The sequence below is a fragment of the Astyanax mexicanus genome, chromosome 19 (assembly GCF_023375975.1).
Source record: "Astyanax mexicanus isolate ESR-SI-001 chromosome 19, AstMex3_surface, whole genome shotgun sequence".
In the NCBI taxonomy this organism is placed as follows: Eukaryota; Metazoa; Chordata; class Actinopteri; order Characiformes; family Acestrorhamphidae; genus Astyanax; species Astyanax mexicanus.
The window spans coordinates 42,395,211-42,422,930 of record NC_064426.1 but is presented as its reverse complement, the minus strand read 5'-3'; the positions used below and the strand labels follow the sequence as shown (position 1 = coordinate 42,422,930).

The 27,720-nt window shown below is 38.9% G+C and overlaps 1 protein-coding gene across 6 annotated transcripts in view; it reads left to right on the top strand.

Moving 5' to 3' along the window:
• The first annotated feature begins 4,311 nt into the window (after nucleotides 1-4,311).
• The window catches only part of axin2 (axin 2 (conductin, axil)), a 39,007-nt gene continuing 15,598 nt past the window's right edge, over nucleotides 4,312-27,720 (top strand). For 5 of the 6 annotated variants that reach the window (XR_007427269.1, XR_007427267.1, XR_007427268.1 and 2 more), the window contains exons 1-4: nucleotides 4,312-5,114; nucleotides 9,441-10,440; nucleotides 16,353-16,493; nucleotides 23,287-23,389. Coding sequence is in view for 2 of the 6 variants with exons in the window: in XM_022671413.2 (XP_022527134.2) it covers nucleotides 9,593-10,440; nucleotides 16,353-16,493; nucleotides 23,287-23,389 (1,092 nt within the window). In the remaining 4 variants the exon portion in view is untranslated. Of the gene's footprint in view, nucleotides 5,119-9,440; nucleotides 10,441-16,352; nucleotides 16,494-23,286; nucleotides 23,390-27,720 lie in introns of all 6 variants that reach the window. The other variant, XM_022671414.2, reaches the window with a different exon arrangement.

The window sequence follows — 27,720 nt, the reverse complement described above, 5'->3', positions numbered from 1 at the left end:
AATTAGCTTTGATTAGCTTTTATTTTATTTTGTTTTATTTTTACGGTCCGCCTTAAATGCTGCAGCCCCTGCCATGTGTTGCACCATTCAAAGGAGAACTCTTTTTTAACAGTTTCTCCAACAAACACCCTTCAGACTGGGTGATAAGGGGGATAATTTACCCTGATAAATCACTTTTTACACCGTTATCCAGCTCAAAGACTCAATTTAGCTCCACACCTCTTTTCTAATGGCGGTGTTTGGAGCTCGAAGCTCGCCGGCTGCTACGCTACACAGAGTCTATGCAGACTAGCATGTGGTTCGGCATTGTTTTGCTGAAATAAAGCAGGGCATCCCTGAAAACGACATTGCTTACTCAGCATATTCATCAAGAAATGTTTTAATCGCACAGTGTAAAGGACAGTTTAAAGTCTTCGAATAATTTTAATTCCAATATACATGGCCAATTACCCAACCCACTCATTAGGACACTCCCCCTATCGCTAGTGATGCTCCAACACACCAAGAGGGTGAAGACTAGCACATGTGAAGTCAGACTCCGCCTCTTTTTGAGCTGCTGCTGATGCTGTAGCATTGCTGAGTAGCATCACAGCGCTAACGCTCAGAAGAAAGCAGTGCAGCGACTCGGTTCTGATACATCAGCTCACAGACGCAGCCTTGTGCTGATCCACATCACCCTAGGAGTGATGAGGGGAAAGAGAGAGCACGCCATCTACTGTACTGTACCCACCCAGAGAGAGCAAGGGCAGTTGTGCTCTCTCAGGACTTCAGCATCTGATGTCAAGCTGCATGAACAGGATTCGAACCAGCGATCTTCTGAGTGTAACGATTTAATCTTTTTTTGTTTATTTATGTTGATTTTTCTAGATAAAGCCCACAGTCTCACTGTACCTTTAAAAAGTCATACGGTAAATTAAGTCCCATTGCTAACGGCTAATCAGTCTCCACTCGTCTACCAGAGAAGGAATAGTGCACTTTCTCAGTCCATTTGTCTTTATGTACGAGCATTCAGACTGTAAATGGTCCATCCTGGTCCACCATAATCCTCTGAACGTAGCTTCTTGCTGCTAGAGTTTGGGTTTTGTTTGGAGACCACTTTAAAATGATGAGTTTCTTTGATTTTACCAAATGTAAAACCTCTGGAATATAATCAAGAGAAGGGTGGATGATCACAAACCATCAAACCACCAAACTGAACTGCTTGAATTATTTTTGCACCAGGAGTAAAGCAGCATAAAGTTATCCAAAAGCAGTGTGTAAGACTGGTGGAGGAGAACATGAATGATGAATATGAACTTGTTTTCTTTGCATTATTTGAGGTCGGAAAGGTTTTCTGCATCTTTTTTGTTATTTCAGCCATTTCTCATTTTCTGTAAATAAATGCTCTAAATAACAATATATTTTTTGGACAGTGACAGTGTTTTTTCTCAGTTTTGATGATGTCATAATTTAGTCAGGTGGCACGCTATTGGACGAGCTGTCATGTACTGTAAGTACACCCCTTTACCCTTCTTGTATAAAACATATAAAACACAGCAGCTCCGCCCGCCCCACTGTAAATCTGGCTCTGTACTAATCCATTTATTTTATGATATCCTCTTCCTTAAAGTTAATGTTCAACATCAAAGCTACAATAAAGCCTTTGAAGTATCATGTGGGGAGACGAGTGGAACATCTTCACTCTGCTTTTCAAAAAATTGCAGGGCAAGCTTTTCTACCAGTTTGACTTTTGCAGAGATAAGACAGTTTAAATTCTGTATTTTTCATATATATATTTTTTAATTTGACTAAAATTTCTGTTTTCTGTTTATCTAACTAATTATTATATTTAAATAAATAAATATAAGAAATAAAATGTGTCTCCTCCTTATTATATCTTAATAAAAACAAGAACAAACATGTTATAGCTAATTTATATGCTTTTTAATAGTTTAAATGTTATTTTAAAACCTAAAAGTAAATAAAACGTAATTAAAAGTTTCATAAAAATGGCATTATGGTATTAAAAAAATATTTACATACACTTTAAAAATAATGAAAAAAACTGTTTTTTCTAACATTTTTATGTATTATTTTCACAAACATTTTAAATAAACAACATCTAAAAATGATGTTTGTTTAAACATCTTTATATAGTGAAAATATGTTTACTCTTTTTTTTGATAGATAAAAAAACACATGATGAAGATAAATACAGAAGGATACACATAAAAATGTGTACAAAAAATGGATTTTTACTTTTTTAAACAATAAAAAAGAGAACTAAATTTTGGGCCAAACCACACATTAAAAATCACTGCTCAAAAGGTGATTTCGCTGATTTTGCTATCTATATATTTGAGTAAAATGAACATTGTTGTTTTATTCTATAAACTACAGACAACATTTCTCCCAAATTCCAAATAAAAATATTCTCATTTAGAGCATTTATTTACAGAAAATGAGAAATGGCTGAAATAACAAAGTTCATATTCATAAAGTTTTAAGAGTTCAGAAATAATCAATATTTGGTGGAATAACCCTGGTTGGTTTTAATCACAGTTTTTTTTCATGCATCTTGGCATCATGTTCTCCTCCACCAGTCTTACACACTGCTTTTGGATAACTTTATGCTGCTTTACTCCTGGTGTAAAAATTCAAGCAGTTCAGTTTGGTGGTTTGATGGTTTGTGATCATCCATCTTCCTCTTGATTATATTCCAGAGGTTTTCAATTTGGTAAAATCAAAGAAACTCATCATTTTTAAGTGCTCTCTTGTTTTTAATTCCAGAGCTGTATATATAATACTGTAGTAAATGGATTTTATTTCCCTTTTAAATGTGGTGACATAGTGAGAGCAGAACTGTGAACACTCAACCCTTAAATCAACCCTAAAACAGCTAATAAACATTAGAAATAAATAAATTCATGAATAAAGCTGTGCTATAAACATTAGTAATTAATAAATGCATGGATAAACTTCTTTCGATTATTTTATTTTACGCCAGAAATAAGTATTTTTAAGATATTATAAGGCATATTATGTTTTTTTTAACTATTGTTTGCTTTTTTATGGCTGGGAAAGGTGATATATGAATCTATAAGAATGCCATTAGTTTTGATAGATTTTTGGAATTATGTTTTCAAAATACAACAATCCAATAATCTCTAGTTTGTCTTTATGTTTAACTGTAGAAAAGTTGGGTTAAATTAATTTTAAAGTTTGAAAATAAGATGAAAAAAAGATAAACACTCTTGCATGAGAATGCTTTTCCTGTCGGGGCAAAAATTACGGATTCTAAATCTAAACAGAGCATTATATATCTGTAATAGAACAGTATTTACATGTATTCATATGGGAACATCTGAAATCTTGTTCTATAAAACCAAACATGAGTATACATTAATATATTTATTACATAAAATAAAAACTACTTAAGCTATATATCTGAAAAGTGTTTCACACATTGAGAAATACATATACAGCTCTGGAAAAACTAAGAGAGCACTTAAAAATTATATGTTTCTTTGATTTTACCAAATTGAAAACCTCTGGAATATAATCAAGAGGAAGATGGACGATCACAAACCATCAAACCACCAAACTGAACTGCTTGAATTTTTGCACCAGGAGTAAAGCAGCATAAAGTTATCCAAAAGCAGTGTGTAAGACTGGTGGAGGAGAACATGATGCCAAGATGCATGAAAACTGTGATTAAACACCAGGGTTAGAAATATATCTGTCTGTAATCTGCATAACTTTGCAATTTGCTGCTTTGTTGTTCTTCTTCTTTAGGATTTGACCCACAAAGAAAATAAACACATAAAGATTAGAAGTTTCCATTCTGTTCTATTCTACTATCATTATTGTTCCATTTTTTGATCTTTGCTTTTGTAGGTTTATTGCTATATATATATATTTTTTTTACCAGATCATATAAATGCAATGTTCTTTAAACTTTTAAACCTTACATTTCACAATCTGGTATCTTCTGCTATACTTATGCAACACACAAAAAAACAAATAATACATGTGTTGCTTAAATTTAATAAGCAACTATCATATGTCATATTTCTTTTTCCAGATGATGGAATTGTTTTAGTTTGGGAATGTTCTTAACTTTTTGACTTTCACAATCCTGCAGTCCTGCAATCTTCCAATCACGTGACTGGTGTTTGAACTTTGTGTGTGTAAATGTGTGTGTGTGTGTGTAAATGTGTGTGTGAGTGTCTGTGTGTTGGGAGTGAGGGGGTTAACATTGAGGCGCGCGCTGTCTCGAGAGAAAGGAGTCCTGCGTCTTTAAAGTGTATGTAGCAGCAGGAGGATTGCAGGGATAATGCTATTGGGGCGGCGGATCACTTACTTCTGACGTTCCGAAGCCTCGGGGAGTTGGCGCAAGATCGCTGCTCTTTGATAAGGTCCTGGCAACTTAGTAGCAACTGAGTTTCCTGGCGGCTCCTTTGCGCGGAGCTGTTGCTACATTTCTTCCGCGAGCGAACAGCTCTGCGTGTCTCTTTGTTGTTTGCTTCTTGCTTCTTATTTTTATTCTTTATTTTGAGTCGGGTTTATTTTTTCTTAATGTGCGGTTGAGCGCAATTGCCGCATTTTAATTTCTGCGGTTTTTCCTCGTTTTTTCTTTTTTTGCTCTTTTTTTAGTTTGTATCTACCTTCCAGGACCTGGCTGTCGGCTCCTCACTTTGATGTCCGCACTTAAACCCTGAGCCCAGTACATATTGGAATAGCCTGGAGGAGATCTGCTGTATGGCGTGGCTGCGTGAAGAAACGCTGGGGAAGAAGGAAAGAAAAGACTAGGAGGAGTGCGGGAGGAAAGAAAAACCGCCGCTACGACTTGTTTTTTGTTTTATTTCTTACGGAGGGAAACAAAAAAGAAAAGCTCCTTTTATTCGCCGCTATTTACGGACGGACCGGGAGAAGCAGAGAGAGAGGAGCGTCGCTGATTCGCCGCTGAAACCCGAGCGTGGATTATTTTTTATTTTTTATTTATATTTTTTAACCCGTGCTGGAGAGAGTGGGAGGAAAAGCGCTAAAAGGACTAAAAAAGCAGAAGAAAGTGGACTTCTTGTTTTCTTTTATTGGTGGATTTAGGACGGAGCGCGCGGATCGATGGTAAATAAGTAAGTAAGTAGCGAAGTTCAGGAGAGTTTGCCTTGTTGTTGGCTTGACTTTGAAGTGCCGCTGCCTGTAGCCTTTGAAGTAGTAGCCTGGCGTGGCTCCCTGCTTCTGCTTCTAGTTCTGGTTCTAAAGCTAAAAAAAACACACTGAGACTAAAAGTCGCTAAAAGTCGCTTAAATGCACATGCATCTTTTTGTTGTTGGGTTGTTTGTGTTTGCGGTATTTTGCAGTATTTTGCGGTATTTGCGCGATGATTAGAAGGAGCGCGCGGTCGCTCTGTTCTTCTCTGTTCTTTATTCTTTGATCGAGCGTTTGATCTCGGAGGTTAAAGGAACTTTGGAATTCCAGCCTCCTGAGATCTGAGACTTGTGTTGTTAGTTAGTAGCAGCTTGGAGAAAAGAGAGGGGGGGGGGGGGGGGGGCGGGGGTGAAGAATTAAAATTAAAAGTTTGAAGTTAAAGATAAAAGCGGATTCCTTTTATTCTAGAGTATTGATAACGTTACTAGTTTTAAAATGCTCGGATTTGAATTTTTTAGATAAATAAAATAGTCTTGACCGTCTTTTTCGAGGCGCGCGCCCTAGGGAGGAGGAGATACGAGTAGAGAGCTCTGTCTCTCTTTAAAGCTTTAAAAATACTGCGGAATGCACGTTTACAGAGGTGTACACACGCGTTAGTTTTAAAGTTTTAGCGCTGTTTTTAAAAGCGAGACTCACGATTCTAAGAAAGTAATGCGAGGTATGAGGTGTAAACGCGTTAATTCGGACTATATTTGTGTTTTTGATTTGAGAGAATCGCTTTGAAGCCAGGCTACCTGTAAAGGCTTGTTTTCTGAGGTGTAGATGTGTGATAAATCAGATTTTGATGGTGTAAAACTAGACTAATACAGGAAAATGCTATCTTTATGAGGTGTAGATGTATGTGTGTTAAATCAGTTTTTGTTGGTTTAAAAATAGACTAAAACAAGAAAATGCTTGTTTTCTCAAGCATAGTTGTGTGTTAAAACAGTTTTTGTATGTGTGTAAAACTAGACTAAAACAAGAAAATACGAGTTTTCTGATGTGATGTGTGTAAAAATCATATTTTGTTGGTTTAAAACTAGACTAAAACAAGAAAATTCTTTTTTTTTTTGAGGTGTAGATGTGTGTTAAATCAGATTTTGTTGGTATAAAACTAGACTAAAACAAGAAAATGCTTGTTTTTCTGAGGTGTAGATGTGTGTTAAATCAGATTTTGACGGTTTAAAATTAGACTAATACAAGAAAATGCTACTTTTATGAGGTGTAGATGTGTGTTAAATCAGATTTTTTTTGTTGTAAAACTAGACCATAAACAGAAAATGGGAGTTTTAAGTGCTGGGTTTGTAACAAGACTCCATAATCTAAGATAAAATGTGACATTTCTGAAGTGTAGATGCTTAAAAATCACATTTTCAGTCTTTTTTGTTGTCTGAGTTTTCAGTGGTTTAAAACTAGACTAAAACATGAAAATGTGAGTGTTTTTTTTAAGTGTGAACACAGTTGAGTGCTGGGTTTTTAAAACAAGACTCCAGATTCTAAGATCAAATGTGAAATCTCTGAAGTGTAGATGTGTTAATAATTCAGACTTTTAGTGTTGTTTTAAGAGTGCTGTGTTGTAAAGACTCCAGAATCTAAAATACAATGTGTTGGTTTTAGAGTGCAATGTGATGCTATGTTAAAAATAATATTCTGAGGTGTGGACGTAATAATTCAGACTAAATTTGATGTTTTTAGAACTGTTGCCACTGTCTAAGATTAGCTTCTTGACTAGTTTATACTTCTGCATTACAAAGCAAGACTTCTCTATTTATATATATATCCTAATCTGATTTTATCTATTTTTACTGTTAAAAGAAATATTAGAAATGAAGCAACACATGGTGTAGATGGTTTTAGAACAGTAGAAAGTTTAGAAAAAGATGCAAAACTCTGAGTTTTCTTTATTCACATAACTAAATCATAAAAAAATGATAAAAGCTGTTTTTATTTTTGGAGGCTCCTGTGGTGGTGCTATTGCTCTGTTTTTGTCGCTGTATGAATGCATGTAGTTGGGGTTTGTAGGCTACAGATGTTGATCTGAAGGAATCTTAGCAACATTGTCACAACATTTAAAAGCATTATGTATAAAAAAATATATAATCATAGCAATATTAGGTCCACATATTTGCCATATATTTAAATAATATTTTAAGCCAATTTGAACAGTACAACCTCTTGACAATGTTGTAAGAAAGTATGCAACATTATGACAACATTGTGTGTTTTTAATTAGTTAAATTTTAGAACATTGTGCATTTTTAACAATGTGTAAAGGTTGTTGAGAAAATGCAACAATACAACGTTTGGACAATGTTGTAGCAACATTGTTTTAAAGTAGGCCAATTTTTTGTTTTCTCATTTTAACATTGTGTCAACATGATTAATGCAAGAGAAAGTAGACATTGTTGAGAGAATGTTTTTATGTCTTTGCTGGGATATACTTGCGGCAACATTGTAGCAATGTAGGTTAATGAGATGTTTATGGGATGCATTTTAGAACATTGTGCATTTAAATATTGTGTCAAAGATGTTGAGCAAATGCAACAATGCAACGTTTGGACAATGTTGTAGCAACATTGTTTTAAAGTAGACAACTTTTGTTTTCTCATAAAGTCATTTTAACATTGTGTCAAAGTTGTGACAACATAATCAATGCAACATTTTTTGGATAGCATTGTGAGAAAGTAGACATTGTTGCGACAATGTTGGGTCTTTGCTGGGCAACATTGTAGCAATGGGATGCATTTTAGAACATTGTGAGAATGTTGCTGAGAAAAATGTAACAGTGTAATATTTGGACAATGTTGTAGCAACATTGTTTTAAAGTAGACAACTTTTTGTTTTCTCATTAACTCATTTTAACATTGTGTCAAAGTTGTGATGACATGATCAATGAAACTTTTTTGGAAAGCATTTGAACAAAGTAGACATTGTTGCTATAATGTTTTTATGTCTTTTGCTGAGATATGCTTGCGGCAAAATTGTAACAATGTAGGTTAATGAGATGTTTATAGGATGCATTTTAGAACATTGTGCATTTAAACATTGTGAGAACGTTGTTGAGAAAAATGTAACACTACAATGTTTTGACAATGCCGTAGCAATGTTGTAAGAATGTATCCAACATTGTGACAACGTTGTGTTTACTCAGTTAAAAAAATATTTTTTGTCTTTTAACGTAGTGTCAAAGTTGTAACAACATTATTTGAGAATGTAACAAGTTAAAAAGTGCAACATTGTTTTAAACTAGACAACTGTTCACTGTGTTTGCATGGAAATGTTGTATAACGTTGCATTTTAACATTGTGACAACGTTGCTCCTGTGTTTCCTGAGTTGACACAATTTGTTTGTGTGTTTCCTGGAATATATTTTATCGTAGTTCTATGAGAGTAGGCATACTCTCACCTATTTGCTGGGATGTATTGTAGAACACTGTGCATTTTAACATTTTAAAAATTGTTGTGGAAAAAAATGTTTGTATAATGTTTAGCAACATTTAAAAGATTTAAAGTAGACAACTTTCCTTTGCACATATAATGCAATATGTTTTAGGTAGCACTTTAAAATAAGGTTTCTTTATAAAGGGTTTATAAAGGAGTTTATTAATGGTGATAAATTAAGTTATTAAGTAAATACTTTAAAAACAACAATAAAAACTTGTTACAACACATAAATAGGAAGAACAACAGTGAAAATAACGTTTTAACATATCCAATAAAATAATATAGAAAGTCAAGACAAAAACTAAATTTAGGACCCTAGAACTGGCCCTGTTCTATATAAACTACAGTTGAGCTAACTGTAGTTAATCTGACTTTGTAAAGCTTGTAGTTTTGTTGGTAGAGAAAAAGCTGAAAATGGTTTTAAACTGATTAAAATATCGTGTATCGCAGTCATTTCTGGGACAATATATCGTCCACAAAATACTCTCATCACGACAGGCCTACATAAAGTCATTTTTTTTCACCTTGTGCCTTGCACTTGGGGAGACTTGGCCCCCCATAGAACCGGCCCTGTTCTAGATAAACTACTGTTGAACTGACTACAGTTGATCTGACTTGACTTTCTAAAGCTTGTGTTTTTTTTGTGGAAGAAGAAAAAAAAGGCTGAAAAGCTGGAGATTTTTTCCCCTCTGAAAAGCCGTGAGTGTCTTGACTCCAGTCCTCCACTCCATGTGTGCCTTTGAAGTTTGGGGTAGATCTGGTTTTGATTAGATCAATACTTTTCCCTCCCTCTGTTCCTCATTCTCTCCCCCTGTTCTCTGTTTTAGAGAGGAGCCAGGCCAGGGAAGGAGCTCCCCCGCTGACTTGAGAGAGTGAGGAGATTAGAGCAAGAGCTCAGAAAAGAAGAAGAGGAAGAGGCGGAGGAGGACGAGGAAGGGGAGGACGGGGGTTCGCTGCTGCCGCCGTCGCAGCCCGAGCCATGAACAGGGCGCTTGCAGACCCTGTGGTCAGTAGCTTCAGAGAAGATGCCCCTCGCCCTCCGGTCCCTGGAGAAGAGGGAGAGGCGAGATGCCGGGAGGACCAGAGCAAGCCGGCGGCGGCGATGATGATGATGAGAGCCAAAGAGGCGGCTAGGGCGCTCGCCAACGCCGGCTCCCCCTCGGCACGGAGAGGCGACGAGGGTCTGGGCGAGCCTGAGGGCAGCGCCTCGCCGGACTCTCCTCTGGCACGCTGGAACAAGTCGCTGCACTCCCTCCTCGGGGACCAGGATGGCGCCCAGCTTTTCCGCGCCTTCCTGGAGCGCGAGAAATGCGTGGATGCTCTGGACTTCTGGTTCGCCTGCAACGGCTTCCGGCAGATGGACCTCAAGGACGGCAAGACGCTGCGAGTCGCCAAAGCCATCTACAAGCGCTACGTGGAGAGCAGCGGCGTGGTGGCCAAGCAGCTCAAGCCCGCCACCAAGACCTTCATTAAGGACAGCGTCAAGCGGCAGCAGATCGACTCGTCCATGTTCGACCAGGCGCAAACCGAGATCCAAACCACCATGGAGGAGAACGCCTACCAGATGTTCCTCACCTCCGACATATACCTCGAGTACGTGCGCAGCGGCGGCGAGAACGGCTCGCACGTCAACGGCGGCGGCGCCGCGCTGGCCGGGCTGAAGCTGGTCTGCGGATATCTGCCCACCCTCAACGAGGAGGAAGAGTGGAGTTGTAACGAGTTCAAAGCCAAAGCTCTGGCCGTGGTGGGACTATCTACCAAAGCGCTGCGGTCAGCATCTTCCTTGAGGACGGTGGAAGTTTTGGAGAAGGCTACAGTGGGATACAGGTAAGACGCAATCTCTATTTCTTGGTCTACTTTCTTGGTCTAGTTTCTTGGTCTAGACATACGTAGGATAAGTTGCATGCAATAAGGTTACAGTTGGTTTCATTGAGGGCTGCAACTAATGATTATTTAGTCGATTAGTCAACTATCGATTAGTCAACGATTACTTCTGCCATGTCCTCCACCTCTAAAAACAACAGAAAAACAGCTAAATACAAGATTTCAAAGGCATTTAAATGTCTAGATGTTGTTTAATCGTGGAAAGTACTGTACTTTAGTGAGTAATTATGTAATCTTTTGTGGTATGATGGTATGGTGTTTTTTTCATGCATTACCCCTGAGTTATTGCATCTAGCCATGAAGCTAAAACTCAAAAAATATGTGACTTTTCATTGATTCTTTGAGTTGAGGAGTGATCTAAATTCAATCAATCTACCCAATCTACAGTTGGTCTTAAAGGCATTTTAATGTCTAGATGTTGTTTAATCGAGGAAAGTACTGTAAGTACTTTAGTAAGCATTTATATGTAATCTTTTGTGTTTGGGCACTGTTGGAGACACAAAATAAGTTAAAGAGTGTAAACTGTGTAAGTGAGCCTGCTACCCATCTCCCATTGGTTCCATTGGGGTGATCAGCTTGAAGGAAGCTCACTTAAGTCTTGAGAAGTAGTGCACATTTGATGCACTTGTGATGCTTGTTCTTTGGGGGGAAACAAAAGCATATTGATGTTTTTTGATGGTGATGGTTTAAGATTAGAGTAATGTAGTAATGTAGAGTAGAGCCGCCTACTCTGGGATCATCTGACAGATGGTCAAAACTAATGTTACTCATTGAGTTTAGTGATTGGGTCGATTATTTATGGTTTCTCTTGTGTTGTATCTGCAGAATTTCTAAAGGAATCTAATGGCCTAGTTGATTTTTTTTTATCTCCAAGCGTTTTAATTTATACATTTTCTCAGTAAACCCAAACCTAGTTGGTTTAACACCAGTATGGTGGTATGGTGTGTTTTTCATGCATTACTCATGAGTTATTACATGTAGTCGTGAGGCTGGGGGTGATATAGGGGGTGATATAGGAGATGATACGGCTCCTGCTCCACAAGTTCAGGCACTTTTGCACCCACCTGGCTTGCATTACTTGGGAAAGAATTGAATGGAGAAGGAGGGGGGGGGGGTTGATGAGCTGGAGACACGGCCCTCTGCTGGCTACTTTAAAAATGCTGGATAGATTTTAGATTTAGGATCCCGAATCTTCTAAAAACGTGGCTTCAGGCACTTTGTGGATCACCAATAAATAACAAAGCTTGATTGCTTTGTTGGTTATAGAAGATTTATGAGATTTAATAGATAGCATTGTCTTTTTTCCCATTGGCTTCTACACTAAATAATGCTATAATGACTTAGAAGTAGGATATGCATGTGGTATCTTTAGCTTTGCATGGACAATTCTAGCCAGAAGTCGCAGGTCACCATCATTACCACCTTGTTTGATGCATTTCTCTTGTCAGATCACTTTCTAGTGACTATTTTAGTTAGTTATAAAAGATTGGAGGCTTATTTAAAGTTCACATCCGCTGTTTATCAGGCAGCGCTCACTTTCAACTTTTTTCCGATCATCAGAACTGATAAGCCAACTGTGCAAAGTCTGATTTCACTCTTTGACAGATCAGACCTTTAGCATTGTAAATGAGGGCAGCTGTGAGGAAGGTGTGGTGCCAGACAAATGTTTACCTGAGCTTAACTCTTAATAGCCCCAGGGGAGGGTGGGGGTCCTTCAAAAGAAGGTGTCAGAAGGTGTTTTCACCTGGACCTATTTTTTTGGGGGGGGGGGGGGGGGGGGGGGGTTGTAGAATTAGAATTAACTTAGAATTAGAGTTGGACACAATGGATAAAATGTTTTATAGCACAAAGAAGGACCTTGTTGGGACCAATTCTTTGGGATGATTGTCTTACTGTCTTAGAATTAATAATTGTGATAGACAATATTCTCATTTTAAGAGACCACTTTTTGCCACTTAAAAATGATGATTTTCTTTGATTTTATCAAATTGAAACCCTTTGGAATATAATCAAGAGGAAGATGGATGATCACAAACTGAACTGCTTGAATTTTTACACCAGGAGTAAAGCAGCATAAAGTTATCCAAAAGCAGTGTGTAAGACTGGTGGAGGAGAACATGATGCCAAGATGCATGAAAAAAAAAACTGTGATTAAAAACCAGGATTATTCCACCAAATATTGATTATTTCTGAACTCTTAAAACTTTATGAACTTTATGAACTTGTCTTCTTTGCATTATTTTTAAAAATGAGTATTAGATTTAAATACAATAAAAAAACTATGTGTAGCTACGAACTTCTCTCTTTCTCTCTTAATCTCTCTCACTCTTTCTCTTTCTTTCCCTTTTTCTACTTGCTTAGTATCTCATCCGTCTTCTTCATCTCGAACAGCATGTGGAACTCATTTCTTGCTCTCTCTCTCTCTCTCTCTCTCTCTCTCTCTCTTTAACTCTTTCACTCTTTAATTCTCTCTTTTTCCTTTCTTTCTTTTTCTCAACATCTCTCTCAACCATTTCCTTTTCTATTCCCACCCTCTCTCTCTCTCTCTCCTGTTTCTGATTTCCCAACTTTTCTTTTCTTCTCGTTTTCTTTCTTTTTCTTTCATCTATTCTTCCTGCCAAAAAAAGAGAGGGGGAACAAAAAAAAAAAACCTTTTCTTCTCATAGAGAGACTTTATTTTTATTAAACAAGAACAAGGTGGAAAAGTTGAAATATTGAAAGGGGGATGTTAAAAAGGACTTTCAGAACTGTCTGCTGCATTTGGACTCCCAGATTGTAAGATAGGAAAAGAGTGGAATTATCTCATATAATTTCTAAGTGTAAATAAAGAAGAGAAGTAGAAGAAGAAGAGAAAGGGAGGGAGGAGGTGGTGGAGGTGAAGGGGAGGGGGTTCCTCATGAAAGAAATGAAGGAAGAAAGGATGAATGAGGGCTGGAGGAAGGGGAAGAATGCGAGCCCAGCTGTGCTAAATACCTGACTCTGCGCGAGAGCCTCCAAAGGTCAGGTTTGAGCTCGCTGTTCGGCTCTCGCTGCCCTCCTGCCAGTAGGCATTCTCATAAAGGAGGCCTCCTCCACCTCCCTCCCCCATCCCTCCTTCCCTCTCCCCCTCTCTCCCTCCTCTCTTTCCACTCTCTCATGTTCTTTTTCTCTCTGAATCCAGCTTTCCTTAGATCTCTCTCTCTCTCTTGCTCTGTCTCGCTTTCTTTTTACCTCTTTTTCTTTCGCAAATATCTTTAATTCTATAATTTCTAGCTCTTTTATCCCTTTATCTCTTTGCCTTATACATAACTTTTTGATAGAGCTAATTTTTTGGTTATATATTACCTTATTATACATAAAAAAAAAGCAATTGGAACTGAAGCCAACCTAAATGTGTCACCTCTTCCAATCAATCAGAATATCTTAAAATAAAAATAAAAAATAATAAAAAAAACATCTTTTAAAGTGGTATGACATCCTTTTTTAACTCATGAACATGAATTTTATAACAAACAGTGGTTCTACGTTATTTTTTTCCCCAATTCCAAATAAGAATATAAAAATATTGTCATTTTGAGCATATATTTGCAGAAAATGAAAAATGGCAGGAATAAGAAAAAATGCAGAGTTTTCGGACCTCAAAGAGTAGAGAAATCAATATTTGGTGGAATAACCTTGTTTTTTTTTTATCACAGTTTATATGCATACTGGCATGAAATGTTCTCCTCCACCAGTCTTACACACTGCTTTTGCTGGATAACTTTATGCTGCTTTACTCCTGGTGCAAAAATTCGAGCAGTTCAGTTTGGTGGTTTGATGGCTTTTAATCATCCATCTTCCTCTTGATTATATTCCAGAGGTTTTTTTATTTGGTAAAATCAAAGAAACTCATCATTTTCTGCATTAATGCATGTATAAGGCCAGGCAATAACAGTTTAATGTTAATATTAGTTTAAATGAATGGATTTCTGGAGGAAATGACTACACACTGATGTTGAACCATGCAAGAAGCCAATGGGGAAATAAAAATTTAGGCATATAAATTCAAGTTATTGACCCTGAAGTCAGTGGAGATTGATGACTTGTAGACTTGTTAGGTAGGTGGGACTCTGGAATAGAAACATTTAAAACATTTCAGAGATTTATAGCAATTTTAACAAGAAAGTTGAAGAAAGTTTGAAGGAAAAGAGCCTGAATTCTTCCAAAGAAGTTGGGCAAAGGCAATCAGGCAGCTTCTAGGACTAACCCCCAACAAAAGGCCCCTGATATGCTGTTCTGAGGGGAAGTAATGCGGGTAAAACACACAGCTGTACTGCACACCACACACCATACCCCCCTCACCCGTCTCCCAGCAGCCCCGGGGGGAGGGGACATGAAAGAGGCAGCGAAAGCCCCACCGAGGCAGGCAACTGTGACACATTCTTCAGGGCCCCCGAAACCAGCCCTGGCTTTAGGCTCTAGTAAAGTGCCTGTTCTCTTTTTACGCCTACAGACGAGTACAGGAGAATGACTTGTTTTATGTGTTTTTAAGGTATTTTTGCACATAGAAAATGTGGAAAAGGTCAAAACTTTGACACAGATATCTCAAAAATGTTTATTTCACTAGGACAAGGTGGAAAAGGTGGAATATTAAGAGCTGACTGAGATTTGGAACTGTCTGGTGGATTTGGCCTCCCACATATGTGGTGGACTCCCAGATTGTCAGGGTGGTAAAGAGATTTTAGCCTTTATTTAACTCCTTTATGTGTTTTCTGGGCTGTTGTGCATACAAAAAGTGTGGAAAAGGTCTTAACTTTGACACAAATCTCACAAAAACATTTATTTCACTAGGACAAGGTGGAAAAGTTGGAATATTTAAAGAGGGATTTTAAAAAGGACGTTGAAAACTAGCTCTGCACTGCACTTTCAGAACTGTCTGGTGGATTTGGACTCTCAGATTGTTAGGGTAGCAAGGACAGTTTAAGTTCTACAGTGTGTTGACTAGTTTTATGTGTTTTTCTGGGCTTTTGCACATTAAAAAGTTTGACACAAATATCACCAAAATATTTATTACACTAGGACGAGGTGGAAAAGTTGAAATATTGATGTTGGAAAGGTTTAAAACAAGGGCGAATCAAGTTGTAATAGCCTTTGGCATGTCCAGCAATATTTCCTATACTGACACACAATCTTTCAAATAAATATTGCTTTAGACATTCTAAAATTCTGAATGCAAAACAGAAATCAAATCTGACAAATGGCTCTGCATTGCTTTTCTAGAACTGTCTGGTGCATTTAGACTCCCAGATTGTCAGGGTAGCAAAGAGAGTTAAGCCTTCATTTAACAACTGGGCAACTACTCATCCTAAATTCTACAGTGTGTTGACTTATTTTATGTGTTTTTCTGGATTTTGCATGAGGAAAAGACAAAAATGACAAAGTGCAAAAGTCTGAATATCGTTTTCAAACTCAATTCAAAGGGGCATTGAAAATAATGATGTATCAACGTTTAAGAGCCTCCAGCAGGTTCAGTAGTACCGTATACTCTGCTTTAATACCATATTCTCTGTATACACCCTACACAAATCAAATCTGCTGCTCTCCCAGAGCTTAGAACTGTCTATTGGATTTGTACTCCCAGATATGTCGTGGACTTCCAGATTATCAGGGCGGCAAAGAGAGTTTAGTCTTCATTCAGTGGACAAATTCTTGTCCTGTCTGGCATCTCTCAACTGCAAAAAGACTATAAAAAGACAAAAAGACAATAAATCTATACATTTAAGTTAATTTCCCCAATTCTGCTTGTTTTCCTCCACAATTTCATCCACGATTTGGTAGTTGCACACAACTTTGCATTAATTTTCTTGTTCGTAAACATTCTTTTCATGTCTTTCCAGGTCGTACAGACGTGGCGATTCATCCAACCCGTACCATGTGGCCTCCGGCTGCAGCTTCGCCCCCGCCACCAGTGCCAACGACAGCGAGATCTCCAGCGATGCCCTGACGGACGACTCCATGTCCGTGACTGACAGCAGTGTGTAAGTCTGCTTTTTGTTCTTTCTGTTTGCTGTTGTTTCAGTTGTTTGGTACACCTCTGTCTCTTTCTGTCTCTGTCTTTCTTTCTCTATCTTTCTCTCAGTCACTCCATTCGCATATCTCTCTCGCTCTCTCTCTTTTTCGCTTTCCCTTCTGCCTATCTCAAAGTTTCTCCTCCATCCGCCACTGGAAGAAAGGCGCCGCCGCCGCCGCCTGCTCCCAACTCCCTCCGGTGTGCTTCCCCGCACAGCGCTCAGATGGTGGGCAAAGGTTAAAATATTTTTCTTGGGCTGTTAGCAGATGTTGAAAGGCTTTGAAAGCTTTTCGTTCTCAGCCTCACTCACTCTCTCGCTCTCTCTCTCTCTCTTTTTATCTCTCTCTGCGCGTTTTTTCGGTGATTCATTGTTTGAAGCTGGTAACGAGAGATAACGCCGACCCGCTTGGCAGCCGGCTCTTTAGATGTTATTAATAGGAATGTGCGGAGTCTTGGATGTGTTGTTGTACCGTGTACTGTTGTGTACTGTTGTGTACTGTTGTGTGCTGTTGTGTGTTGCGACTGCGATTGGCGTTTCTACTTTTGGGAAGGACTGTGTTTTGTGTCGTTGTGTTGCTGCATCCTTCGCAATGCTAAACGTTAAATGCTAATGTCTGCAAACTTGCACACTTGGCCAAAGAAAATGTGGAAATTCGTAAATGCTAAAATGCCCCATTCTTTCACCTCCTTCCGGCTGCATTCAGCTTAGTGGAAGTTTTTTCCCTTTTCAAAAAAAGGACCCCTTTTGTTTGGACTTTGCTTAAACTAGTGGCCATCATTATTTATTATCCCTGCCCATCCCTATTGTCCCGTAGCTTGAAAGGGAAACGGGGGAAGCTGGCCATGTGGACCGTAAGACGCTCATTGAGGCGAGCTAGCTGGCAGTAAATGAAAGGAAGCCGGGCTCACATGGCTCGGGCTGCTTTTTGATCTGCCTCTGCTGGGTCTTGGCACTGGGGGATCCAGTGTCTGCTGGTGTGGACCTGGTATGGGCAAGAGACCTGAAGTTTCTGCAGTGTAGGAGTACACCACCTGGGACTGGCGATCTGCTGGGAGCTGGGATTGGGCCATCCTCCTCTTTACCAGAGCTTTTCTTATAAAAAAAAAACTTTCTTACCAAAGCATCCAAAACGAGGCATTAATGCCAGAGCCTTTTTTATGAAAGCATCCACACCATAGTCTCCTTATCAAAGCATTAATACAGGAGCCTTTTTTATACCAAAGCATTGACACCAGAGCCTTTCTTACCAATGCATCTACACCATAGTCTCCTTACCAAAGCATCAGCTCAAGCCCCTTCCTAATCTCCTTGCCAAAGCATCCATACTATAGTCTCCATACTAAAGCATCACTGCAAGAGCCTTCCGTACCAAAGCATCCTCTCGAGCCTTCCTTACCAAATCAACCAAACCATAGTCTCCTCACGAAACTGTGCATGCCAAAGGCTTCTCAACAAAGCTCACACATAAGAGTCTACTTAATAAAGTATCCAAACCAAATCCTTTCTTTCCAAATCGTCCACACCATAGCATTGACGCCAGAGCCTTCCTTACCAAAGCGTCTACACTAGGGCCTTTATTACCAAAGCATCCACACTATAGTCTCCTTACCAAGGCATTGACTCCTAACTTTTCTTACCAAAGCAATGACTCCATAGCCTTTCTTAATAAAGCATCTACGCCAGAGCCTTCCTTTCCAAAGCATCTAAGCCATAGTCTCCTCACTGAAAGTGTCCACTCACCAAAGCATTAACACAGGAGCCTTCCTTAACAAAGTGTCCGCACCATAGTCTTCTTACCAAAGCATAAGCATCCTTTCCAAAGTGTTTAGCCAGAGTATCCTCACCAAAGCACCAATGCCGAAGGCTTCTCACCAAAGTTTTCACACAAGTGTCTACTTACCAAGCGTCCAAACCAAATCATTCCTTACCAAAGCATCAACGCAAGAGTCTTTCTTACCAAAGCATCAATGCCGAGAGCTTCTCACCAAAGTTTACACACAAGAGTCTACTTTCTAAAGCGTCTAAACCAAATTCTTCCTTACCAAAGCTTCTACACCAGAGCTTTTGTTATCTAAGTATCCATGCCAAAGTTTACATGCAAGAATCTACTTACTAAAGCATCCATACCCAAAACTTCCTTTCCAAAGCGTCTAAGCCAGAATCTCCTCACTAAAGCATTTATATCATAGTCTCCTCAACAAAGCAAAATATTGATACCAGAGTTTCCTCATCAAGGTGTCAAATGCCAAAGGCTTCTCACCAAAGCTTACATGGAAGAGTCTACTTAATAAAGTGTCCAAACCAAATTCTTCCTTACCAATGCATCTACACCAGAACCTTCCTTACCAATGCAGTGTCACCAAAATCTCCTCACCAAAGCCTCAATGCCAGAGCCTTCATACTAAAGTGTCTACACTAGAGCCTTCTTTACTAAAGCATTCATGCCAAAGCTTTAATTCCCAAATTGTCTAAGACAGAGCTTTTCTGCGTATAAGTCAGAGTCTCCTCACCAAAGCATCAATGCCAGAGCCTACTTATTAAAACTTCCTCACCAGAGCCTTCCTTACCATAGCTTCTACAACGTAGCCTTCCTTACAAAAGTTTTCCGCAAGAGCCTACTTACTAAATTGTCCAAAACAATTTTTTCTCTAAATTGAATACGCTAAAACTGATCTGGTAAATTGGATATTTTAAATTGGCCAGATGGATGCAGTCCTCCAGGTGAATGGTGGTTTCCGGTTGAGAGTATGCTGTGCGCTATTGGCTGTCACTTCTCACCGGTGTGTGGATAAGTGCTGAGTGTGAATGGTTTTGCGTAATTCATTTAAATTGTAAAGCGTCATTGGGTTTCTGGAAAGGCGCTATATAAGTTGAACTTCATCATTCATCATCATCAGAGCCTTCCTTACCAGTGCAATGACACCAAAGTCTCCTCACCAAAGCACCAATACCAGAGCCTACTTATTAAAGCTTCCTCATCAAAGTATCCATGCCAAAGGCTTGCATGCAAGAATCTACTTACTAAAGCGTCCATATCCTACCATATCCTTCCTTTCCAAAGCATCCACACCAGAGCCACCATTACTCACCTCTACCCTTTGAACTCTTAACTCCACCCCCTCCAGCACTGCATGCACACACATACAAATACACTCCCCAACTAAAAGCAGTCCCGGCCTGGCCCAAAGACCCTACCCCTCCCCAAAGTCCCCCACCCCCCTGTGTGTGTTAGTGGTGGAGCCAATTGTGCGAGTGCATAGTTAAGTGCAGGGAGTGAGGAATAAAGTGCATGGTGGATGAAAGGCTTAACCGAATCGCTTTCAGCCCATTGTTAGGCAAGGCGAGCTTAGGGGGATAAGAGGGTGGCTGGCTGCTTTGAAAATTACTTGCACAAGTGAATAGGAGATCCCCATAAAGCTCGGCCCATGAAAGAGGCCAGCCTCTGTTCGCCTGACACCTCAAAGACCCGGCCGGCACGCAGCTTGTGGGAGTCCGAGTGTGAGAAGCCCGGGCTGATTAAACTTTAGAGATTAATATCGTGTTGCTTTGCTTGGTGGTTGGTGGTTGCTCTTCTGTTCGGTGGGATCAGCTAAAAATTGCAGTGGGAAAGTGGTTATAGATCATAACCAGCTCATAAATAGACGTTCCTACGATGTCTTACTTTCTTTTATTGATTTATAACAGAGAAAAGTGTCTGTCGTAAAGGTGAGATTGTTTATAACGCAGGTAAAAGTGGCCCAATCCAACTTTTTATCAATTAACCAAAGTTTGAACAGCAAAATTCAAATCACTAATATAACTTAATATAACAGATTTGAGCATTCAGAGTATCTAAATATCTATAAAGAAAAGTCTACGGCTCTATAAAAATTAAGAGACCACTAAAAAAAATGATGAGTTTCTTTGATTTAACAAATTATATTATTATTCCTCTGGAATATAATCAAGAGGAAGATGGATGATCACAAGCCATCAAACCACCAAACTGAACTGCTTGAATTTTTGCACCAGGAGTAAAGCAGCATAAAGTTATCCAAAAGCAGTGTGTAAGACTGGTGGAGGAGAACATGATGCAGAGATGCATGAAAAAAACTGTGATTAAAAACCACCACCAGGGTTATTCCACCAAATATTGATTATTTCTGAACTCTTAAAACTTTATGAATATGAACTTGTTTTCTTTGCATTATTTGAGGTCTGAAAGCTCTGCATCTTTTTTTTTGTTATTTCAGCCATTTCTCATTTTCTGTAAATAAATGCTCTAAATGACGATATTTTTATTTGGAATTTGGGAGAAATGTTGTCTGTAGTTTATAGAATAAAACAACAATGTTCATTTTACTCAAACATAAACCTATAAATAGCAAAATCAGAGAAACTGATTCAGAAACAGATTTGGGGGATTTGAGATTGAAATTGCATTATTCTCCTTCCCAAAGTTAAGCATATACATTATATAAAGTTAAACATAAAAACATATAAAGCGATAATTGACTAAAGTACAAATAAATAAAATTATGAATAACATAAGAATGATAATAAACAATAAACATGGTCACAGATATCGACATACAGAAATCCAATCTGAAAAATGGCTCTGTACTGCACTCCCAGAACTGTCTAGTGGATTTGGACTCCCAGATTTAGTTAATCAACTACTGGGCAACTGCTCATCTACCCTGTCCAGAATCTCAGCAAACCGGCTCGTAGTGATTTAACCAACTATTTGGCTAAAGTTTTTGAAGTTTTAAAACCTTAAAACTCACGTACAAACGTAGTTTTAGAACATTTCCTTCTATAAAGCTAAATCTAAACCGTCTGAAAAATGTACGCTGGCATAGAAACGTGAGCTTCTCTTCTCAGATAATCTTAAACCTTATAATAATGAAGCTAATCTTCCTCCACTTCTTCTTCACTTTCATCTTCCTCATATTCCTCCGTCCCGTAATCTCCTCGTTTAACTCCCGGCCGGTCATTGTGCTCTCTTTTCTCTTCCTTGTTTCACTTTTATCACCGTGGACGAGAAAAGAGAAGAGGTGGGCGTTGGTGGTGCTGCGATTCTATTTGTTTGGGGAGAGATTTGATTAGAATAGCTTCTTCTTTTTTTAAATTCCGGTTAAAAAGACCCGGCACACAAATCTGAATCTCATTTCTAGATGAGGGAGGAGGAGGAGGGGGGGGTGAACGAGGAGGGGTTGCTTATATCTTATTTATGGATTTGCTTGGACGCTGGGGAATGCTGCTGCGCCGACTTCAAACATTACCTTATCTTACAAACCAGCCTTTTGATGTTGCCGAGATCAGAGGCTGACTGCAGCGCCGCTTGCCAAATGAAGATTGGAGCTCCGGCTTTGTGCGCATGACTGTGAGCTTTCAAAGCCGCGCTGGAGACGGCGTTCGGGGCCGGGTCACACACTTCCAACCGAGAAGTGAGGGAGGAAAAAAGCGGAAAAGTGAGGGGAACTGGCCCAGCTTTAAAAGAGAAATTAAGAAAGATGTAAAGAAGAGAATGATGGAGGTGCGTCAGCTAGGATTTGGCCGTTTCTTCATTGTAAACCCGGGAAAACGTCTTTTTTTCCCTCAATTTTAAGGAAGATTAACTTTTTCTATGAGTTTACGCAGGCAATGGGCAGGAGAACTAAGGTGGCTAGTGATGAAAATGTTTGTCTTAAACCAAAAACTATTGGAATGAATTTGAAGGATTTGTCCAAATGGCCAAAAAATATGTTTTTGAAGGTTTCCATTTATTACAAACTTTGTCAACAAAAATGCAATTGTTTGATATACATTATTCTTATTTAGTCTTATTTAGCCAAAAAACACAAATGTCTGTATTCTAATTGGGGATGAATTGGAATTAAACCTGTTGTCCGAAACTCAAAACAGAACGAAATGAATTTGGAAGAGTTGTCTGAATGCCAAATACCGAACAGTTTTTTAAGGTTTCCATTTATTGAAAAGTTCGCCTCAGTCCATTCTGTTTTTTCCTATTTAGCCTTATTTGGCCTAAGAAAAAACAAAACCAAATAAAACTAAACATTTGCCCAAAAACTGACTAGTAAATACCAGGAAACAAATGTTTTTTTTTTTATGTTGATGAATCGAGCCTCTTTTACACCATCGCATCGTTTCTGTTTCTTGCTTGTTGGATATAATGTGTTCAGAAGGTGCCTTTCTTTTGGTTATTTTCCTCAATTTTTAGGAAGATTAACTTTTCCTGGGAGTTTACTCCAGCAATAGGCAGGAGGACTAAGGTGGCTAGTTGTTCTGTGTGTAAGAGAAGCACCAAAATGTAAATTCTTGTCTGAAATTAATTTGGAAGATTTGTCCGAATGCTGAATACCGAACGGTTTGCGTGTTGTGAGTTTGCATCATCAAAAATGCCATTGTTCGGTATACATTATTCTTATTTATTCTTTTTTGGCCAAAGAACGTAAGTGTCTGTGTTTTATTTGGGGATGAATTGGAATAAAACATGTTGGCCAAATCCAAAACAGAAAGCAAATCTGAAAACTGCTCTGCACTGCACACCCAGAACTGTCTGGTGGATTTGGACTCCCGCATTGTCAGAGTGGCTCAAAACTGGATTTTTTTAATGTTTACATACTTTTAGCCACTTTTACACCTTTGCATCATCTCTGCTCATTGCTTGTTTAGTATAAATGGTTCAAAAAGTTATTTTCTTTCAACAGAGCCTTAACTACTGTACTCTATATATATTTATATAATTTCTCCTCATTTGTTTTTTGTCTCCTAACAGTGATGGGATCCCTCCATACAAACTGGGCAGTAAGAAGCATCTTCAGAGGGAGATGCATCGGAACATGAGGATGAACGGCCAGGTTCCTCTACCTCCATTTCCCGTAAGTATGAAGTATGATCTCTTTTCTTCACCCAGTCCTGCAGGATGGTTTCTCCTCGTACTACGGTTGGTGAATCGAGCTCTTCAGGCCTCTCAGGCTGGCTGGATGTGGGCTTGGCTCTGGTGGAGATAACTCTGGAACTCTGAAAGCAGTGGAGCGGCGCGTTGATGTAAATAAGGCGTTTCTAAATGAGTCTGTTTTATCCCGGGGCACCAAAATCAACTCCCCGGCTTTGATCACTAGATGAATGGAGCCAGCTTGGAGGAAAGTGACAACTTCCAACAGTGCTTACCCCCTCCCAGTTTTCCCCCAACCATACCCTCCCTCTTTCCCTCGCTCCCTCCCTCCCTCCATATCTCTCCGTGGAGAGATTTCACTTTAGAGAAAAAGAGAGGAAGCTTCCTCCAGTGGTTGGGTGAATACTGGCTGGACGGCTTCTTTTGAGAAGACCACGCTTCCTTCTAGGGAAAGGAGGCCAGATTGAGGACAAATTTTTTTCCTTTCCACTTTTTCTCTGGTAGCATGAGGTTTAAGTTTAGTTATTTTCACACCTGAGAGTCTAGATTCCCAATTAAAGGTGTATTTGTGTGTTACATTGTATTTCATCGCTGTCCAATAAAAAACACTTGTGTCCAAAACAGCAACTTTACAGGAGAGAGAAAATTTTTTTTTAAACTTTCAATGGAAGTCAAGAAACTCTTTCAAATAAAGAACCTTTCTATCTTGTCTAAACCATCTAAAATTAACCTGGAAACCAAGAAAATCAAAATACTCCACACAAACCAAACCATGGTCCAGTTGATCCAGCAACTTCTTTTGCTTAGAACAAATTTTGGCCCTTTTATTTTTGGTCCAGATCATAAAAAACTTTGGGAAGCACCAAAATGAAAGTTTTTGGCTAAAACAAACCAAACTACTTGAAACTATTGCCTGATACTTGTTTTTTTCTCAGGTGTTCTTTTCTCAGGTTCATTTAGCCAATTCTTTCACCATTTCATGAAGTAAATAACCTAGAAAAGCAATTACTAAAAGCAAAATCTACAATTTTAGTTTAAGTGGTTGGGTGAATACTGGCTGGACGGCTTCTTTTGAGAAGACCACGTTTCCTCCTGGGGAAAGGAGGCCAGATTTAGGACAAATTTGTCTTTTCCACTTTTTCTCTGGTAGCATGAGGTTTAAGTTTAGATGTTTTCACACCTGAGAGTCTAAAACAGTCTCAAATAAGGTGTATTTGTGCTTATATGTTGTATATTTGATAAAGAGTTCAGATAAAGAACCTTTCTATCTGTTTAAACCATCTAAAATCAACCTGGAAACCAAGAAAATACTCCACAAGAACCAAACCATGGTCCAGTTGACCCAACAGCCCAACACTACTTCTTTTACTTCTTTTTGAACAAACTTTAGTACTTTTATTGATCCAGATCATGAAAAACATTGGGATGCACCAAAATGAAAGTTTTTGGCCAAGAACAAACCAAACTAATTGAAACTGTTGCCTGATACCTGTTTTTTGTTATGTTAGGTTTTTGTTTTTGCAGCTTCTCTTTATTCTTTCGCCATTTCATAAAGTAATTATCCTAGAAAAGCAATTACACATCTACAATTTTAGTTTTAAAAAGTATTTTTTTTACTTTTTGAACCATTTTAGGATTCCAGCTGGTTGTGATTTGATTAGGTCGAGTCAAATCAAGTCAAGTAGTTTTATTGTCACTACTTTAAATCAGACCAGTGTCAAATTTAGGGCTTAAAAAAACACTTTCTGCCTAAAATTGTCATGGTTAGTGTTTGGCCAAATTTCAGTTGTCGTAACATCATTGCATCCAAAGCTTAAAGGTCTGGACCAAACAATATAGATAAGAAAGCAATCTTAGAATGAACAAACCATTCAAACCACTATTTTTCCTCTTCTTTATCATTTTCTGATCTTCTGTCCACGTCCTTCTTCTACTGTCCTACTGTACTCTTTTCCCAAACCCACACGTACAGTAGTGTTTCTGCAGTACATCATAGTAAAGAGTCTTTGCATCCCTCTCTCTCTCTTTCTCTCTCTCTCTCTGTTCCTCCACTCTCCTCCACACATTCTTAATTCTCAACGCTTCCTCTGGTTTGGCTGTTCGGCGTCCCAGGAGGCCGTGGGGTCTCTGAGGCTGCAGCTGAACTCCAGAAGAGGCTCCAGAAGTTCATCTGCAGTCTTAGCTGCAGCCTTCCTGTAGTTTCTGAAGAGCAAACGAGAGGAAAGAACCCTTGATAAATCCCAGAAAGAAGACACAGAGATCCTGGGAATCACACTGACGGCATGAATTTATACTCGTCAGCTTCGGTTGAATTGAAAAGAACATTGGTGGGATTGTTTTATTGATGCGGTTTATTGAAAAAAGTGTGAACGCTTCAATTGAAATACTGGTGCACGCCAAACAAACAGAACCGTAGTGTCTAAAATATTATTAAACTAAAAACTAGTGCTGTTAAAGACAATATAATTAAAAAAGCATTAAAATCAAAAATCGCATTAAAAATAGGATGCAAAAAAAGTTATTTGAGACATCCTAGCTAACAAAGAAAATCCTAAAAATTTAAATTTAATACTCTTTTAAAAAAGGTTCCTGGATGGTTAGCTTAGCCTATAACGTTACAGAAGCAATGTTTCAGAAATGTTCTGAAAAACGTGTGATGTAATAATAATAAAGGTTTGCATCTTAACATTATTAGAACGTTTCTCATGTAACTTTCCTAGCTAGATAAACGCTAAAAAATCACGGCATTTTAGCTGATGTTCTAATCCAGAACGTCTTACAAGGTTATTTCTATTATAGAAGTTGGCCAATGTAGTGTTGGGAGTCTTGCCCAAGGTGGTAGTTCATGAGCTGAGCTACTCACTGGCAGGTGGTGGTGTTATCCACTGCTCTATTGCAACACTAACGTTACGGAAACGTTGAAAGTAACATTCGCAAAGCAGCAAAACAGTTACATTAAATAAAAAATATTAAATAAACCTTCATAAAAATGGAAACACCCATAAAAGTTGACAGATTGGACGTTCTAGGAATGTTGTAGAACTGAAACTTTTAGAAAGCTTGCCCAAGGTGGTGTTATCCACTACTCTACTGCACCACCAACGTTGTGGAAGTAACATTCCCAAAGCTGAAAAAAATCAGCAGAACAGTTAAAAACATGAAATAAAAGTTTAATAAGAAAGGAAACACCCAGAAAACTTGACAGATCAAACGTTTCAAGAATCATGTAGAACTGAAACTTTTAGAAAGCTCTACTACTGTATCTCTTACTTAACAAAAATTGTTATCTGGGAAAAAAGCCAGGTTTACAGATTTTAAGTATTTTTCAAGCCAATTTGAATCTACGATTGAATCCAACGTTGAATCCAATGAGACGTCCACCTTCCTAGAAAAGTATAATACAGTATAATACATGATGTCCAGCCCCGGTCTGTCCCAGCTGGCACGCATTGAACCGGCATGAAGACCTAAAAAGGCCTCAGCCTTCACTCGAGAGGCAACACGAACCTAAGAGACACTAAAGTTAAGCAACTAGAGTCGCACTGAGCCGTTACTGTGTTTCTTTAAGTTAGTTTTGGGTGTTGATAAAGGGCATATTTCCTAATAAAGGTGCAGCCACGCCCACAGTCACAATATATGTATGTGCATACACAAAGGACGATATCACGGTTACTAAAATGATTGAGGTCATGTCCATTTATTGAACGATAAGTCGATAAAGTAGTTATTGTGATCTAAATGATCTAATGTAGTCTATAAAACGCTCGCATTTATGGAGATACTGTATATCTGTATACCTTTATATGGAATAAATGCTATCGTGGCTAATGTAGCTCAGATGTGCTTGGTGTGCGTCTGCAGATAAATACATTAATAAATTAATAAATTCCCTCTGTTCCTCTGATCTGCCTCAGTTTGACTCTTCTCAATCTCCCCCTGCTGCCTCAGCTTCTCTCCTCATCTCCTCATCTTCTTCCTTTCCTTTCCTTTTCTTTCCCTTCTCTTCTTTTAATCCGTCGCCTCCACCCCCATCCACACCCACCTCCCGTCGATATGTGACTTTTATTCCTAGATGTAAAGCCACTGTCCCTCCCAGCCCCGGTGAGCATTTGATATTTGACGAGGCCCCTTTGAAGCCGGGGGCCGGCGGCTTGGTTGCACTACAGAGGGAACACGCTGAGGCTCCTCGGCGCGTGACCAACTGCTCACGCCGGCGCCGACCCGTGCCAGCGGTGCGAGCCGGATTGTGTGGTGTGCTGTGTGTGTGATTGAACCTGTGGAACGAGTGGGGGGGGAGGGTGGTTCAGGTAGAGC